Source organism: Diceros bicornis, chromosome 5 (assembly GCF_020826845.1).
Source record: "Diceros bicornis minor isolate mBicDic1 chromosome 5, mDicBic1.mat.cur, whole genome shotgun sequence".
NCBI classification, from domain to species: Eukaryota; Metazoa; Chordata; class Mammalia; order Perissodactyla; family Rhinocerotidae; genus Diceros; species Diceros bicornis.
Window position 1 is genome coordinate 58279091 of NC_080744.1, and position 18363 is coordinate 58297453.

Sequence of the window (18363 nt, forward strand, 5' to 3'; positions counted from 1 at the left end):
TTATGCTCACGTTGATTTGTTTTCACTACCCACTAAATTACACACTTCCAGATCACGATGGTATCTTTCTTATCCCCGAAATCCTACAGTGCCTGCTCATAGCAGGCACTCAGTAAATACTTGCTAGATTTAATTACATCTTAAATTTCAGCACCAGAATCTAGGTATTCTCTATATAAAATTGTCTTCTTCTGAGCTTAAAACTAACAAAAGATGTGATAGCCTGTGGCCTATTAAATCTACTCTCACTGCTTCTCAGTAACCATCATTTCTATTTTTCTGTGAAAATAACTTCAATTTTTAAAAAATCTTACCTAATCTTCCAAAGTCTCCTTCGCCCCACGTGTATAATTCACCATCCTCTGTGACAGCAGCACTATGTCTGTATCCAGCTGACACACAAACAACTACCTGCATTGCACACAAAGTAAATTTGATGACCACAAAGATGCTAAATCATATAGTACATATTTGATCCTATACACAGAGACTTCAGAGATACTAATATTCATAATGTATCCAGGAACTGTGGAGGTTGTGCCCAGGACAAGGGTCCCTGGCTAAAGGGTGCTGAAATATAGCCTACACTCTGTTTGCCAAGCCATGAACCCTGGCTTCCATCCAGAGAAGAAGACAGCTTTTCTTAATTCACACAAAAGCACTGTAAAGACTAGCAGGGGCCCCCAATTACATCAATCTAATCACTTGCAAGAATATTATATCACCAATCAAGTCTTTACTCAAAGAGGAGGAGGGGGCTGAACACTCACGGAACAATGAAAAATTTTTAAATATAATGTTAATATAAAACCTCCAATCCTGGCTAGTCAAGAAAATTCATTACATAATAGGGATAACTCTCAAAAACACATTAACTATTACCAATGCAGATATATCTAAGCAGTTTATATAAGCTTATATTAATCAAACACCTGACAGTATCTCTTTACTCTCAAGTAGCTGTACAATTGATGAGTAGAATCCAAGGAATAAGGGTATATATAGCAACATAATTTGGGGATCACTCATACCTTGTAACACTGATCAAAACCACTGACTACTGAGAAAAGACAGACAGAAAAAATATCTACATTGGGGCCAGCCCGGTGGCACAGTGATTAAGTTCCCGCATTCCGCTTTGGAGACCCAGGGTTTACGGGTTCGGATCCTGGATGCAGAACTATTCACTGCTCATCAAGCCATGCTGAAGCGGCATCCCACATAGAAGAACTAGAAGGACCTACAACTAGGATACACAACTATGTACTTTGGGGCTTTGGGGAGAAAAAAAGAGGAAGATTGGCAACAGATGTTAGCTCTGGGCCAATCTTCCTCAAAAAAAAAAAAAATCTAGACTAATAACTCCACATCTTTTTACTCTCCAAAAATTAGAACTCACTTTAGAAAATTCAAAATTTAGATTCAATTAAAAATACTGAGCACCTAATACATTCTAGATAATACGCTAAGAACTTCTGAAATTTTTATCTGTAAATTACTAAGTTACTTTACAGGACATTTTTCCTTCATGACATTCATACTAAGTTATTTTTAATTGGCAACGTTTCCATTATAAAATGGAATATTACAAGGAATATAAGTAATGAAAATTCAAAAGAATTAGAATTAAGGAAGAAAGAAGGTGCTAGAAAGACCAGGACAATACAACTTTAAACAGTATTTATCTGAAGTTTCTCAGAGCCCCATATTCAACATCTTATCAAGTGTCCCCTGATGTTGTCAAGTGGAATGTTCCAAGGCTCACTGCTTTGGGGTTGATGTCTAAGTTAAAATACTGATAGTTACAATAAAGCAAAATTCGTTTGATAGCCAACTTTGTCAGACAAATTCCCATTAAGGAAAAATGTCCCGGGGCCAGCCCCGTGGCATAGCGGTTAAGTGTACGCACTCCGCTGCTGGCGGCCCGGGTTCGGATCCCAGGCGCCCACCGATGCACCGGTTCTCAAGCCAGGCTGTGGTGGCGTCCCATATAAAGTGGAGGAAGATGGGCACAGATGTTAGCCCAGGGCCAGTTTTCCTCAGCAAAAAGAGGAGGATTGGCATGGATGTTAGCTCAGGGCTGATCTTCCTCACAAAAAAAAAAGAAAAGTGTCCCACCTGTAATTCTGGTGTAAAATTAAAATTTAAACTTTAAAAGATTTTTATATAAGAAAACTTTCATGGAAAGAATGCAATCTTATAATGGAAGAACCTGTATATAATTGCATATAATTATAAGTTTAGGAAAATACCTTCACCTCTTTAAAGAAAGGTAAAATAGAAATAAGAAGAGGAGATCTAGATTCAGCTTCTAATGGTGTCAATTATTTGTGTGTGACCTTGGGCAGGTTACTTAACCACTCTAAATGCCTCATTTAGATTTCTGATAAAATGCCACCTCCTCTAAGAGAACCCTCTGACCTCATTATCTAATATCACATCCCGCCCAAGTTAGTATCTATCACATTACTCAATTTTTTTCTTTACTATTATTTGAAATTATTTTATGTGTTTGTTTACTTATTTATTATCTCTATCCTACAGATTAAAGCTCTATGAGAGTAAAGATTTTGTCTGTTTTGTTCACTGCTATATGTCTAACGCCTAAAGCACTGCCTGGCACTTGGAAGGTGTTAAGTAAATATTTGTTGAACAGTTGATTCTCAGTTTCCTTATCTGTGAAATGAGAATAATAACCACCTTAATAAGGCTGTTTTAAGAATTAAAATTAAATAATGTATGAGAAAGTGTTTTGTAAACCATAAAACAGATATATAAAAGATAAGCCAAAGGGTTGGAGGGGGGCAACATCAGAAAGAATACATCAAAATCTGAAAGATATCGTCAGTTATAACACCAGTGCATCTAATTATTTTTAAACCCAAAAAGAAAGTACGTACCTTCCCCTGCAGAGGGCCCTGAATGAGTTTGGGATATTTCTGTGTTGAACTATTTCCATGTCCCAGTTTCCCATAATCACCATCTCCCCAACTGAAGACTTCTCCTTCTGTTGTAAAAGCTAAAGTATGACCATCAGATCCTTTAGAAGATGAAACCTTTTTAATGGACCTGTGAGGCTCAAATGTTAACTTCTTTAAAGTGGACTGATTATTGGAATCTCCAAGGCCCAGTCGCCCATAGCTGCCTTTCCCACAAGCTCTGACAGAGCCATCCGTAGAAATGACAAAAGTGCAGTACTGCCCAGCTTCAATCTATAAGCAAAAAAACAGCATCATAAATGTAAAATGCTTCTGTGAGAATCAGAGTATAATACTTAAGGCTGGTTTTATCAAAAAGGCTCAAAGGAAGTCTTTTAAAGCAGAATATGGCATGAGTCTCCATAGAGATTAAAGAGTAAACAGAAAATTAAGAAAACTATTAATGGCCTTTTCATGTTGACTTCACTGTTGAGCTCAAATTAATGTATATTTTATCTTTTCAGGTTATCTACCCGGTCATGGTTCAATAAAACAACAAAGTAAAATGTTTTAGCCTCCTCTTGTAATTGATGAAGGGCAAAAATAAAATTTTCCTATAAATTCCTTAGAGTCCATTATGGCAAGAACCATATAAAATATATTCTAAATTTATTTGAAAAAATGTGTTTTAATGAAAATAATAAAATAGAAAGTTCTAGCTGGTCAAAAGGTAGCTACAAACGTAAAAAACTGATCATCATAAGAAAATGAAGTGTCAATCCAGCAAAGGGAAAATTCCAGTTTTTATTTAGTCTTATTTACCATTTGTGTTGAATATAATGGTAAGTCTGTTGTCATTCACATTTCTTTTTAAAAATCCAGATCCCAATTTAATTTTGAAACTTGGAAACATTGTTAAGGAAATAGGGCACTCAAATTTTTTTTTCTATTAAAAGGAAAAAAACCTGACACAGTATGGTACAGAAACAGCACAGATAAGAAACAAGCAAGAATCTTCACTCATTTAAAAACTACTCAACATTATTTAAAGCAAACCCTGCCATCTACCAATTTGTAAGGTATGCAGAGAACTCACTGTCTGAGCATCAGAGAAACTAGGAGCCAGCTTGGGCTGTAATATTTTCTCCTGTGTGCCTTCTACCAACTGATGGCTGCTGTTGCTTCCCCAAACATAAACCTCACAGGTTTCCGAGACAATGGGAGCATCTCCAGTCTGAATGCTATCTGGGCTAGCACATGTTCTTGAGTAATCAGAAGCCATTCTGCAAACCTATTAAAAATTTAAAACATGCAATAGATAGTCAATACATTTTTTAGTGTAGATATTTTTATAAATATTCTCTGAAATTACTACTGACTTTCCTTCTTCTAAAACACTCAACTGTTCAAATGACCCAAGAACAACACAATCAATCTTAAACACACATAGCTAGACCATTTACTCCTGCAGAATAAACCAGTAAAAGATACTAATAAAGGTGGCAAAAATGGGGAGGGGCAACACACAAGCCTTTTTTAACTAAAAATTTTATTATTGCATACAACAGCATTATAGAAAAACAAAATAGAAAAAAACACCATTGATAATCCCATCACCTTAATACAATAAATGTTATCTTTTTCATATATGTCCTCCCAGAATTTCGCATATACATGTTATTTAACATAGTTATCACAGTGGATATATAAAAGTGATGATACAGAAGAGTCATGAAAAATTTTTCATATGTCTACCTAATCTTCACAACTGAACCAATAATATTGCACCTAATGTAAAAATCACAATTTATTTAACCACTTTCCTTTAACAGGACATCTAGATTCTTTCTACTTATTTGTTATATAAGCCATTTTTAAGAACATAGTTACTACATTTTTTATTACTTAGTAGAGAACTATAGAAATAGGACTACTATACCCAAAAAAATGACAACAATCTTATGATTCTTGAAACATACTATACCAAATTGCTTTCCAAAACGGTGCTACAATATTATTATATCACCAGCAACGTACAAAAGGAGGGTTGTCCTAAAAACAGTAAAGATCCCGAGCAATTCAACACTCAGTCATATACATATATATATGTATATATATATGTATATATGTATATATATGTATATATGTATATATATACATATATATATATATGTATAAAGTAAAAATCATGGCCTATTTACCATTTGTGTGGAATATATGGTAAAGTCTGTTGCCATTCATAATGCTTTTTAAAAATCCAGGCTTTCTCCCACTCCCCAGGCCCACAAAAAGCTCAGGACCCAGGGTAGCCATCCCTGTTATGAGAGTACCAGTCTCAGTACATCCATACAAACAATACGTAGTACACGTTTAATTATTTTGTAAACTTAAGTGGGGAAAAAGAGGATGCACTATTTTAACTTTATATTTCCTTATTACCAACAGAACTAAAATTTTTCCATTTATTTGTTTACCATTAACTTCTGCCCATTTATTAGGGCTCAATGGATTTTTTTGCTGACTTGTATGAACTCCATACAATAAAGATATTAACTCTGATTATGACTGTTGTCAGTTTGTTGTCCGCCTTTTAGTTTTTTTGTTGAATCAAGCAAAACAATAAGAGAAGAACCTTCAGAAGTCAATACCTTGGAATACCAGCCCATTAAGTGGGAGGGGATAGAGTAATTTTAGTCAGAATTTTTAAATAGTATCCAAAACAATCGAGTATGTGTGTTAGATAAATATTTTCCAGTGAACATGAGGACATACAAAATATGCATAAGTGAAGGCTGCCAATCCCTAACAAAAGATCTGGAAATTTTGCTGGAGACAAAAGGAGGATGGTGGGGCCAAGAGGGTTAGAATTTTTTAATCTAAAGATCTATTACTATAATAAGGCTTATAAGAAAAATCATAGTCCTCCTCCCACTCCTGCCCTGCAAAAAAAAAAAAAAAAAAAGAGGCAGGGAAAAAAAAAATCTACTCACAGGGCTTAGAAATGTGTTTTTTAAAAACAACTGGGGGGTGGGTGGGATTCTGGGAAGACAACAATAGCAGCAGCAACATAGTTCTTTAAACACTCTGAATCACTACAGAGAGCAAGTAGAAGGCAAAACTCCAAACCCACGTTTAACATTCACAACAAAACTAAGTGACCAAGGTAGCTAGCTCCAATAACTCCAAAATATAAGCAGGTACGAACAAACCACCACTAAACACAAGATCTGCATTGCAGTGACATCTGTGCAGGAGGAAGCAATAGAGTGTCTGACAGACCTCAGAACAGGAAAAACCCAAAACAGCCAATCAGGTACTCACTGGAACGAACAATGAGGCAATCTAAGAACAGCAGTTGCAACTGGGAAGAAATTGCCCTCTCTGATGGCAGGTAAGTACACGGGGTTCATGATGCGAAGTTTGCAAGAAGCTAGAGCAATCCAACTCTTGTAAATTCTTCAAATTGACAAGGCAAGACTCTCTTCCAGGATAGAATCCCTACACTGAGGAGAAACTACTGGAAGTGGAATAAAAATTAAGCAGGATTGGGACAACAGACAAGAAAGACAGAGAAGATCAAGATAAAAGTTGGGGAGGGGAACATGTTGGGAAACCACCATATTTTTTTAACATTACACAAAAATAATAGAGGGAAGGAGTCTAGGCAGTTAGAAAAGCTATCTTCAATCCTATCCCATTTTAAAAGCTCCAAAAACAAATTTTGCATAAAAATAAGCAGCAGAAAAGTATCAAGGTCAAATTCCATATTAATTTATTATTAGAAAACAAGGGAAAAGAGGCAGAATAACACCCCTACAATAAAAGCATGCCAGAAGGGAACTGCCCACAAAACAGATTAAACTGTAAACCATTTCAAAGCAAGCTAAAGGGATTAAGAAAATGAAAAAAGACATGAAAGATCAACATAAATCTGAATTAGAAACACTCAAAAATGAGGTGACAGAACTCAAGAAAGAATTAGAAATAAAATTAAAAAATCATTTCAGAAATGAAGACTAAACTAGAAGGAATCCAAGAGTAAATAAACACAGCAGTTAATACCTTAAGAGTAACAAAAGATAAAAAGAAATTTTTAGAAATGAAAAAGACATAAAAAGTATTCAAGAAAAAGTGACAAGGGGCCCGCCCCGTGGCGTAGCAGTTAAGCGCGTGCTCCACTGCTGGCAGCCTGGGTTCGGATCCCGGGTGCGCACCAAGGCACCACTTGTCAGGCCATGCTGTGGCGGCATCCCACATAAAGTGGAGGAAGACAGGCACAGATGTTAGCCCAGGGCCAGCCTTCCTCAGCAAAGAGAGGAGGATTGGCATGGATGTTAGCTCAGGGCTGATCTTCCTCACCAAAAAAAAAAAAAAAAAAAAGTGACAAATATTAAAGTTAGGCAAAGATCCAACAAACAGATGATACGGGTCTCTACAGAAGAGAACCAAATAATAAAAGGAATAAAAATAGTAGAAACTGTAATTTAGGGAAACTTTCCTGAAATAAAAAAGACTTGAAACTACATATTGAAATTCTCACATCTCTGAGAATATCGACCCTGAATGAATAACATCAAGATGTATTCTAGCAAAATTACTGCTCTTTAAAAAAAACATCCTTTGAGCTTCTCAGCAAAACAAGTACATGACTCATATGGAAAAGAAAATCAGATTGTCTTCAGACTTTGACAGCAAAAGTTTACGCCAGAAGAAAATAGATGAACATATTTAAGATGCAGAGGAAAAGAAAACCTGAGCCAAAGATTTTATACTCTCAAAACTAACTTCCAAGTATAAAGAGCACAGCAGTTATTAACACATAAGAACTAGGATAATCTTGTTCCTATGAGACATTATTGAGGTATCTACGAGAGCATGAGATTCAGACAACCAAACAGAACAGAGAGACATCGACACAGAGACTGGCAGTGAGCATTAAATACGTAGTTACTTATAGTACTAATACTAAGTGAGGGTTAAAAGGCAGAGCGTATGTATGTTCTGACTATGGAGAAATAATACAATTATAAAAAACAGGAGGGCATATGTAAAAAATCAATATTTTCAGTAATCACAAAGTGCTAGGTACTTCTCTTATTTTTAGGACTGCTGCTTGTGTCCTAACACAACTTTGTGTTAAAACAAATAAGTAATTATGGGATATTCTAATTCTATCATCCCTGTCTGCAACCTTTAGAATCAGCATCCTTAGTTTGGAAGAAAGGAGATATAAACGCAATATAGAAAAGGTTAAGCAAAAATTTTATAGCTCTGAATTTGAAAGTATCAATATCAACTCATGAGGTATTTTAGCTTTAAATATACACACATACACACACTTCCTAGCTTTGTCCACTATAACAGCCTAGAAACGATAATACCAACTCAGTAGCAATGAGCATATTTTAGCACCCTGATTGTGGTTCTGAAATACTATTTCCCACTAAAAGAAACCAGGGCTTTTTGAAGAAATAGCTAGCTGATTCCAGATGTGGGGCAAGAAATGTACAACACGAGTCTGGAACAATTTAATGTGTCAGATAGCAAGGAAGCTATCAAAGATTATTAGACCTATGTCAAAAGAACTTAGGCACCACCTTGAGGAGACTATTACCCTGAAAGACTATTGGCCAAAGATGAAACAACATGAGCTTCACTCCAGATAACTGAATGGATTGAAACTTGAATAGGTTTAATTCTACGAGTTCACAATGACATTTTGCAAATGAAATCAATTGGTCAAGTTTGAAGGATGACAAGAGACCAATTCATTAAAGTGAAAACTAGTAAATAAAAATTAGTGTTAAAAAAAAAAAAACAGATAAGGAGAATCAAGCATTTATTCTGCCTTTCCTATACGAGCAGTAGCAGAGTAACCAAAGAGTCAATAAGGGAATCATCACTTTATAAAAATATTCCAATTAATAAATGAAAGAGGAATGATATAACTAGAATATCACCATTTTGCAAATAACAACCAATGAATCAATAGATCTAGTCATTAAGCATCAAGGGCTGCTAATATCACAAAAGGAGAAACAACCAGATGGAACCTAACAGAAGATCACAACAGGATGAATAGCCTTGCCAAAGGGATCAACCTGAGACTCATCAAGGCTTTAGATCCATCTGCCAATTTGCAGGAAATACACAGGATATACAGAACTACATTATGAATAATCAATCAGCAAAATCTAGATTGTGAGAAATTCTACAGCCTAAAAAGCCCAGGTGCCTGAACAAATACATTAAAGGAAAAGAAGAAAATAGAGGGGGAACCTATAGAGTAAGAAATTCAAAAGACTTATCTTTTTTTTTTTTTTTAACAGGCAAAACAAAGGTAGTGTCTAGGGCTGCACACTTGGGTGACACAACTATAAAGAAATGCAGGGAAGTGCTTACTTTAAAAGTCAGGATAGTGGTTACTTAGGGGAAGAGGAGAGAGGCTATGACCAGGACACGAAAGGGCTCCTAGAGTGGCTGGTAAAGTTTTCTTTCTTTACCTGGGTACAGATTAGAAGGATATTTGTTTTATAATAATTCATTAAACCAAACATTTGTTTGTATGTCTTTGTGTATCTATTTTAATAATAATTTTTTAATTAGTTACCTGCACATGATACAAAGTTCAAAACAAAAAGGTATATATTGAAAAGTATGTCTCCTTCCCATCCCTGATACCAGACACATCAGTTCCACTTTCTAGAGGCAACCACTGATGCCACTTTCTTTTGCAACTGTCCCAAGATTAAATGGATTCTTTTTAAGGGACAAATACACGCTATAGCATTTTAAGACAAACTAGTTTTTAATGTAAAGGCCATGATTATTACGTACCTCTTCAAAGAGACATAAAGCTGCCTCATAAAGCGAGCACAAGCCATCAGATGTTCTGGTTGGTTCCCTCCACTGACTCCGATCAGCAGATGAACCCTATAATTAAAACATTGTGGGATACAGTTTGGGAACAAGAGAGATGTATGTATTAAAATCACTTAAATAGTCCACAAAAACATTTGAGGAACTGTTTTATATAATTATGTGCATTAGGATCAAATCCTAACATTAGGTCATGAAACCAACTTTTTACATATATGTGACAAAAGACATGGCTATAGAGTGAAACAGTAAATTAAGTGCCAATCTCTCACTGATTACCTTATTAAATAGTGATTTTTTCTTAGGGTCACAAGGCTTGACCCAGAAATAGTCAAGGAAGCAGAATTTTGCCAATTACACACTCTCTTTGGGTGGCCAACATCCAGGAAATATTCTACTTCCCTGGGGATGCCTTGCCCACCTGCCCCCAAGGACACAGGCAAGTAGAACACAGCCATCTTGAGTGATGACCCTGACTAGAGCAGCAGAAAGTCCAGCCCTCTCTTCTTAGTTTCAGTGCAACTAAGGTCCCAAACGTCAGTTCATGTAGTTACCTGACTACTCCAGCAACAAAGCTTCTTTTTCCTACCACAGCTGAGGAATCAGAGCCCCTCTCTGGGACTAAATGGCTACTCCCCACGGTAGGGCCCAATGTCTGTAACCAGAAATCATTCTCTCATTGAAAAATGATAAACCAGAAAGTGAACTTGATCTCCATTGCTCTCTCAAATTCCCATATCCTTAAATCTTTAGATCACAAACGTCAAGTTCTTTCTCTGATTTATCAATCCTATAATTATGAAATTTTCATTGGCAGCTTTATTTCAAAGGATACTATATGGTAAAAATATCTATATTCTAGAGGATCATCTGGCAGATACACATAGAAAACTATATCCTCTCCTGTGGAGGGGAGGTTGGCCTAGATGCCCTGTAAGATCCTATCCAACTCTAAGTTTACATGATTTTACCAATTCAAACTATTTTAATTAACATGATTCCTAAGTAATGAAAGAAATGAATATGTTGGCTATTTAATTTATTGCTGGGTTATCAGGTACTAACCTGCTGCTGCCAAATCAATTTTTTTCTTTTTAGTTGTTTAAGGTGGTGCTTCTCAGATTTTAATGTGGACACGAATTATCTGGAGATTTTGTTAAAATACAGATTCCAATTCAGTAAATATAAATGGGGCCTGAGATTCTGCATTTCTAACAAGCTCCCATGTGATGCCACAGCTGCTGTCTGAGGCTCACGTTTTGAGTAGTAAGGCTTTAGAGAGCCACCTGTAGGTCTGGAGTCATACCAGAAGCTGAGTATTCAAAATTAACTAGTCCCTAGATATACAAGGTGTTGCTATACCAGCAAACACTTGGGGACACAGCCTCACCAAATTCCATCATTAGCGTGTAGCACTTCTGCGAAAAACACAATTGGAATCTGTGGCTTCATTATTTAAAGGCCACCTCTAGTGATCACCAAGCCAAAAGCAGATGAGAAACAACAGCCTGCTGTACCTTCCTAGGGGGACCAGGGCCATCATAATCTGTTTTTATGCCTTTCTACAGTATGGAGGAAAATGGTGAAAACAGCATAAAGTTTTCAATGACACACAGACATGAGTTTAAATCTAGGCTCCATCATTTACCGGCTGTGTGACTAAAGGATAAGTTTCCTTATCCTTAGACAGAAATAATGCCTATATTTTTTAGAGCTAATGGGAAGATTAACCAAAATTATGCATTAAACACACTTAGCACAGTTCCTAATACATCGTAAGAACTCAAAACTGGTAGCGGTAATTGTTATTATTTTGCATCATGTACACTAAGAAGAGAAAATACAGAGTCTTTAATAAATTCTTGCTAAATTTAAAAATACAAAACCAATAAAACATCCTTCAAACAGTGTCTGTAGTGACTGTCATTAATTTCTGTTCCTCCCAAAAAATCAATAGTGAAGGGTGAGATTACTCCAGCACCAGTCAATTAGGATTAAAAACATCTCTAAAACCCATTCTATGCAGAATTCTTAAGGTGTTTTGAAAACATACTTCAAAATAAATAAAAAAAGAAAACAGGGCTATACCTAGACACTTTAAAGAAATTAAATTTTGGAAAATATAACACATTAAAACGCACAACTTCATACATTGTTAACATATCATAGGAAATTCAATGGTCCAGAGATAAAGTGCAATTTAAAATGACACAAATTTGTGGTTTCACAGGTCTTCATTTAATTACTCTCCTCCTAAATATCTACCATCAAAAGTAATGTCTTTTTTTTTTTTTCACATTTGTACTATTAAGATATTCAGACAAGGACATAAGACTGGACAGAGTACATTTCCTTATGTTCTTATTATCTAGTTTTACTCAAAATTGCTTCAGTGACTCACTGCTGCCTAAGATATCAAGTCTCAAAACCCCACAGCACGAGATACAAGGCGCTGCCTAGCGTGGCAGACTTATCTCATCCCATTCCACCCCATACATCCAGCGGCTTGCTCTCCCACACCTTGGTCACTTTGTGAATTCTGGTCCTCTAATCTGAAAACTTTTCTAGTTCCCCCTACTCACACACCTCACATTTCCACACAAACTCTTCCTACTTTTCAACTAAGCTCAGAGATCCTTCCTCCATAACCCATTTTCTGCCCCTTCCCCTCCAGCCCTCCTCCTGTGTCTCATCACCTCCTCCCCGTGCAGACCTCTACTACAGCCCATTATTATTAATTTGAAATGTCTGTGCATCTCTCTTTCCTTAAACTGTCAGCCGCCTGAGGGCATGGACGCTACAAAGCTTATTCATCTTTTAAATCCAGTGCCTAAGAGTATCTGGCACACAGTGCTCATTAAACACCTAGTGGCATCAAAAGCCAAAGTGTTTTTATCACTTATTTCCTTAGAATTCAGAGACGTACACTGCCATTATTTCCCTACTCTTACTCTTTATTGAAATGTAAGTTAATGAGTATCTTGTGCACTCCCAGTCAAATACAATTATTGCATGTGTGTGGGTAGCGGAGGTTAACAATCACACAAGTAAATGCAATTTATGGCTTGAACTTATTTTTGTTAGGCCTTATGCCAGGTACTCAACTGATGATTATGTGTCTCTCCCTCTAACTTCTAGCTTGGGGATAAGTTTTGTCCCAGTTGTTCAGGGATAGAGAAATTTAAGACAGGGAGGATCAGATCAGGTTGGGAGTCCAAGTGTACCAGGAGAGACTCTAGATAGTTTCCAAGTTCTCAGACAACACTGTGAAGTGTAAGAAACATGGGTTCTGAAGACCAAGAGCATCAGACTCTATCACTTACTGTGCAAGAAGGAATAATAAATATAAAATTCAATTAAATAACCCTTTCCCCTAAAACCAATCTGAGATTTAATTAGATTCAATCTAATGTACGCCTGTGGTGACTTTGGGAGAGCCAAACTAAATCAAACAAACCTACAAGATTCTTCCCTAGAATAGATCCAGAATTCTGAGGAAAGCAATCTAGTTTTCTGGGCTAGCCCCGTCCCAATAAGGAGCTATATTATAGGGTATAGTTTGGAGGGTACAGAGGAAGGCCCCTTCTGACTAAGTGTATTTGACATTTTGTCTAGGAATGAATGAAGCCCAGTGGAGAGAAAACGAGAAATCCACCAATAAAATAAATTTATTATATTTTACATCTACTTTAAGGTAGGCCTTCATGGGAAAAAAAATAAATCAATTTAGGGGCCTGCCCCGTGGCGTAGCGGTTAAGTGTGTGTGCTCCATTTGGTAGCCCGGGGTTCGCAGGTTCGGATCCCGGGCACGCACAGATGCACCACTTGTCAAGCCATGCTGTGGCGGTGCCCCATATAAACTAGAGGAAGATGGGCACGGATGTTAGCCCAGGGCGAATCTTCCTCAGAAAAAAAAAAAGGAGGCAGATTGGCCACTGGATGTTAGCTCGGGCTAATCTTCCTCACAAAAAAAAAAAAATCAATTTAACATAAACACGATAAAAACTGCGTACAGTAGTCAGAGAAAAACAAGTCTTTGCAGACAGACTTAGGGTTGTAAGAATTAGTTAACACAGCGCCTGGCCCATAAGTGCTTAATCAGGAGTACACATTATACTTCCAGTTCTTTTGCCAAATAGATGTGTAAATTTAGGATAACTACCACAGTTTCTTCATCCTTAAGATAAGGATAAATACTATCTACCTTACAGATTAACATGATAATTGAATGAGACAGTGCATCTAAAGCATCTGGTAGGTACTAGGCACTCAACAAAGGTTAGCCCTCATCCTCCTCCCTTACTCCAGGTATTGGGGAGCAGTAAATAAAAAAGCCAAAAAAGGAATGGGATGGTTTATTATAAGTTAACTAAATGAAGATTAACACACATTATATAGGTAGGTAAATATATTTACTGTAAAGATTTCTTAAGCTTATAGAGCCAATTTACACTTACAACCAAATACAAACCTATTTCCAACATGCTAAAAGACAATGAGGCTAAATAAATACTGAGGAAAGCAATCTAGTTTCCTGTGGCCCCCTCTTCCCACTAAGGAGCAATACTGTAGAATAAGGCCTTAGAGGGTAAGGTAGGGAAGAGGCCTCTGACTCAGGGTATTTAGCACTTTAAGATGGAAATACACCATGAGCAAGCATATAATCATATAACTAGATTGTAAAATAATATCTTTTCTTTGTAATAAAGGCAATGCAAAATAAATAGACTGTAAAATAAAGAATTAAGGGACCTCACAGAAATATTAACATGTGACCATGAATAGATACAATATTTTAGGTCATTAAATGGCATTACATATTTGAAAGCAGTGTAAATTTAGAGGATGTTACCAGAAAGTATTAAGAATCAGAAAATAAAATTAGAAAAACAGATGTACAAACGAGTGGGTTTAAATATTAAATAAGAAAACACAAAGGGGCCTAACTGCCTCTCATAGCTGTTCCCTCAAACCTTTCTTACTTGGATCACTGAATCTCCAGCTCTAGGTTTCCACTTCGGGTGAAGATCACAGGGCCCTTGTCAACGTTCCATATCCCAAACAAAGCACTGCATGCTTTTCTTGTCTTAGTTTTATTTAACGTTAAGAAATTCAGATTTTCATAGATCTTATGATCTAAAATCTCCAAGCACTTATTTATAATAAAATTATTTGTAAAAAATGACCCACTATTTACCATTCAGTTCACAAATGCAAAACATAAACCACGTGAAAATTTAAATACCCTAGTTAGAAAATAAATTCAACATAACTGTTTTTTATGAAACACTCCTGTCAATCCAAGAGTTTTCCACTTGTTTTAGGGGGAAAAAGTCTTTAAATATACATACATAATTTACAAGTGGCATTTTTAGTTATTTTAACTAAACAAATTTGTTAATTGATATCTGGTAATAAAGGAGACCAAAAAGCTCATTTGGGTTATGTTAAGTCAGTTTATAAGTGTTTCAATCTTTATATTCTAAATTTGTATTCTTAATTCGAATTTTTACTGTTTTCACAAAGGCATTACATTTCGGTCTTAGAAATTCTTGAAATTGATCATACTGTACTATATTTTATTGTTTATTCTTTAATATGGTCCCCAGGGTTAGTTTCTTTATGACAGTTAAGCAATTAACTTCCTCCAGGAACAACATACTCTTTCCACAGATCTTTGCTTAGCTCATCACTCCCCTCACTCAGGTCTCTGTTCAAACGTCACACCTGCGAGTCCTTCTCTGACCACATTAACTAAAATAACACACCTCTCCCCTCCCAATCTCTGCCTGGAGCTTATCATTTTATAGAATTCCTTTTCCTTCCCTTATTTTAATTCTTAGAATGTCTCACTATACTCACGTTTCACTTAACGATGGGGATACATCATAAGAAACTAGGCAATTTCATTGTCATATGATCATCATAGAGTGTACTTACACAAACCTAGATGGTATAGCTTACCACACACATAGGCTATACGGTACTAATCTTATGGGACCACCATCGTATACGTGGGTCCGTTGTTGACTGAAACATTGTTATGTGGCACATGACTGTACCTGAAATCATATATTTATTGTCTGATTCCCCTACTAGGCTGTTAGCTGCATGGGACAGAAACTGTATTTTTCTCTGCTGTATCCCTAGGGCCTAGAATAATACTTAACACATAGTAAATGCTTAATAAAAATTGAGAAGGATGAAATTAGAGATTTTTTTTCAAAAGGCCTCCACACTCACTAGCCAAGGCCCCTCATTTTACATATAAGTTTACTAAAACACAGAGAAGTTAGGTGAATTTCCCAAGTTCCCATAAAAAGCCATAAAACTAAAACTATAATCCTGACTCCTGATCCAGTGGTCTTAACACTGTTACCAACTAGCCTGTGCTTGAATTATATATTCACATCAACATGTATAAAAGTTTCTTCCCTCAAAGTATATGAAATATTTAACTAACCTAACAATCACCACTAGAACTCTCAAATCATTCACTTTTATCACCAATTCATTAAAAGCTGGGTTGACTTTTCCCAAAATTGTTAGATCAGTATTTTAAAGTTGAGATTGCTAGTACATACCAAAGAACGCCTCATCTGCATTAATATAGTCATAAAGCAGTCAAAGCTGATCATTCCTTCCTGGTTTGATAGTAGTTTGCTTTTCTCCATGGAATTTACAACTGCTGAAGCCCCCAAAGCCATTTCTATCCATTCAAGAAGATACCGCAAAGAGCCTCGCTGAGCTGCTAAACCAAGCAGCAACTCAGAAGCTAATCTACGACCTAAAGTGTCGGCCCCAGAATTGGGAATAGTTACTCCTTTAAGAAATGTTGTTACTTGTGATAAGCAGTCCAAGCCCATAGGAGGAATTTTGCTTTCATTTGCTAAAGATAATGGTGGCAAAGAGCTCACAACTTCAATTGCAGTATGGATAACATCGTTGCAAAGACTGAGACCGGGTCCGGACACAGGCATCATCCAACTTTGTCTGAGAAGTGCAAATAATAAACTTAGACCAGTTCGAACACCCATTTCTATAAGTGCATCAGTGCTTGACCGGGGTCGTTCACTAACAGAATGGACATCTGCTGACCCAGAGCTGCTCTCGGGAGAATGCTGCTGCTGTTTCACTTTGCCTTTGTCATGGTATTTATTAGAAAGTGCATAAAAGACACGTTGGAGTACAAGCAGTCGTTTTCGCAGCGCCCCAGCAAATGGGGAATCTGAACACACCATCTTCGCTAGTGCTAGCTGGCTGCTAAGAAGGGCATCCAAATAGTGGTCCTGCTCATCACTTGAAAGGGACTCACGTTCAAAGTCTGGCAACTGTGGTCCTTTGAGGCACAAAACTTGTTGGGGCAAAGGTACTACTTCCTTATTGCTGACCAGTTTAGAATATAGAACAGCAACTCCTTCTCTTGTAGCGATAGATTCACTGTCCTCTGTAATCCAAGAGCTGTTGAGGTGTTCAAGCCATTTCAGCTTCACTGGTGGAACCATAGTTGCCATGTTGATTTTAATCTTCAGCCATTAGTTCTGTAAACAGAGAAGAAAAAGCAGTCAAACACTTATATAGATGATTCATTAAATTTCTAAACTTCCATCTTACATTACAATTAGTGATCTCAAACTGATGAAACATGATGTCCGGAATTTAGTTAACAGTAATGTACCAATGTTAGTATTTTAGCTTTCATAAATTTACCATAGTTACAGGATATTAATACTAGGTGAAAATGGGTGAAGGTCATACGGGAACTCTGTACTATCTCTGAGGCTTTTGTGTAAATCTAAAATTATCCCAAAAAGAAAAAGTTTATTTTAAAAATTAGTGATTTGTGTACATTTTCTCTTCAGGTTCTGGTCTCACTGTCAGTATAACAGTGGATACTCTATGCTGATGACTTCCAAATTTGTATCTCCAATCCACTCCTCTTCCCTGAACTCCAAACTCATACAAACAATTTCCCACTTGACCTCTCCATACAGATATCTAATAGGCATCTCAAACTTAACATCCTCACAACTGAATTCCTAACCCACTACTACCACCACCCCTACACAAACCTGTTCCTCATCTCAATAAATGGCAACTCTATCCTTCTAGTTCCTTCGGCCAAAAACCTTGGGAGTCATCATTGATTCCTCCCTCTCTTCCACTCCAAATTGAATGTTAGCTCTGTTTTCAAAATATTTATGCAGAATCGAAACACTTCTCACCCCCTCCATTGCTAAAACCCTTGTCCAAGCCATCATCTCTCGGATCATTTAAGGAGCCTTCTTACTGGTCTCCCTGGCTGTACTGAAGAACTACAGTGACTCCAAATGGGCAGGAATGTTTTTGTATATTTTGCTTACTGCTGTATTCCAGCACATAGTAAGTGCTCAATAAGTGTTGAAAAAAAGGAGTTAAAAACTAACTCCTCTGAGATAAAATATTCACAAAACATATATTCCACAAAGGACTGGCAGGCTGGCATACAACATACATAAAGAACTCCTATGACTCATTAATAAAAAGACAACCTAACTTTTTAAATGGACAAAAGATGTGAACAAAA

The 18363-nt window shown here is 36.6% G+C and overlaps 1 protein-coding gene across 9 annotated transcripts in view; it reads right to left on the reverse strand.

Moving 5' to 3' along the window:
- HERC1 (HECT and RLD domain containing E3 ubiquitin protein ligase family member 1) overlaps nt 1-18363 on the reverse strand; it is a 182233-nt gene that overhangs the window by 126765 nt on the left and 37105 nt on the right. For all 9 annotated transcript variants that reach the window (XM_058541785.1, XM_058541786.1, XM_058541788.1 and 6 more), the window contains exons 2-6: nt 16382-17338; nt 9756-9851; nt 4015-4209; nt 2901-3212; nt 315-411 (exon numbers count right to left, since the gene is read on the reverse strand). In XM_058541785.1, the coding sequence (XP_058397768.1) occupies nt 315-411; nt 2901-3212; nt 4015-4209; nt 9756-9851; nt 16382-17311 (1630 nt within the window). In that variant the 5' untranslated portion in view covers nt 17312-17338. The remainder of the gene's footprint in view (nt 1-314; nt 412-2900; nt 3213-4014; nt 4210-9755; nt 9852-16381; nt 17339-18363) is intronic.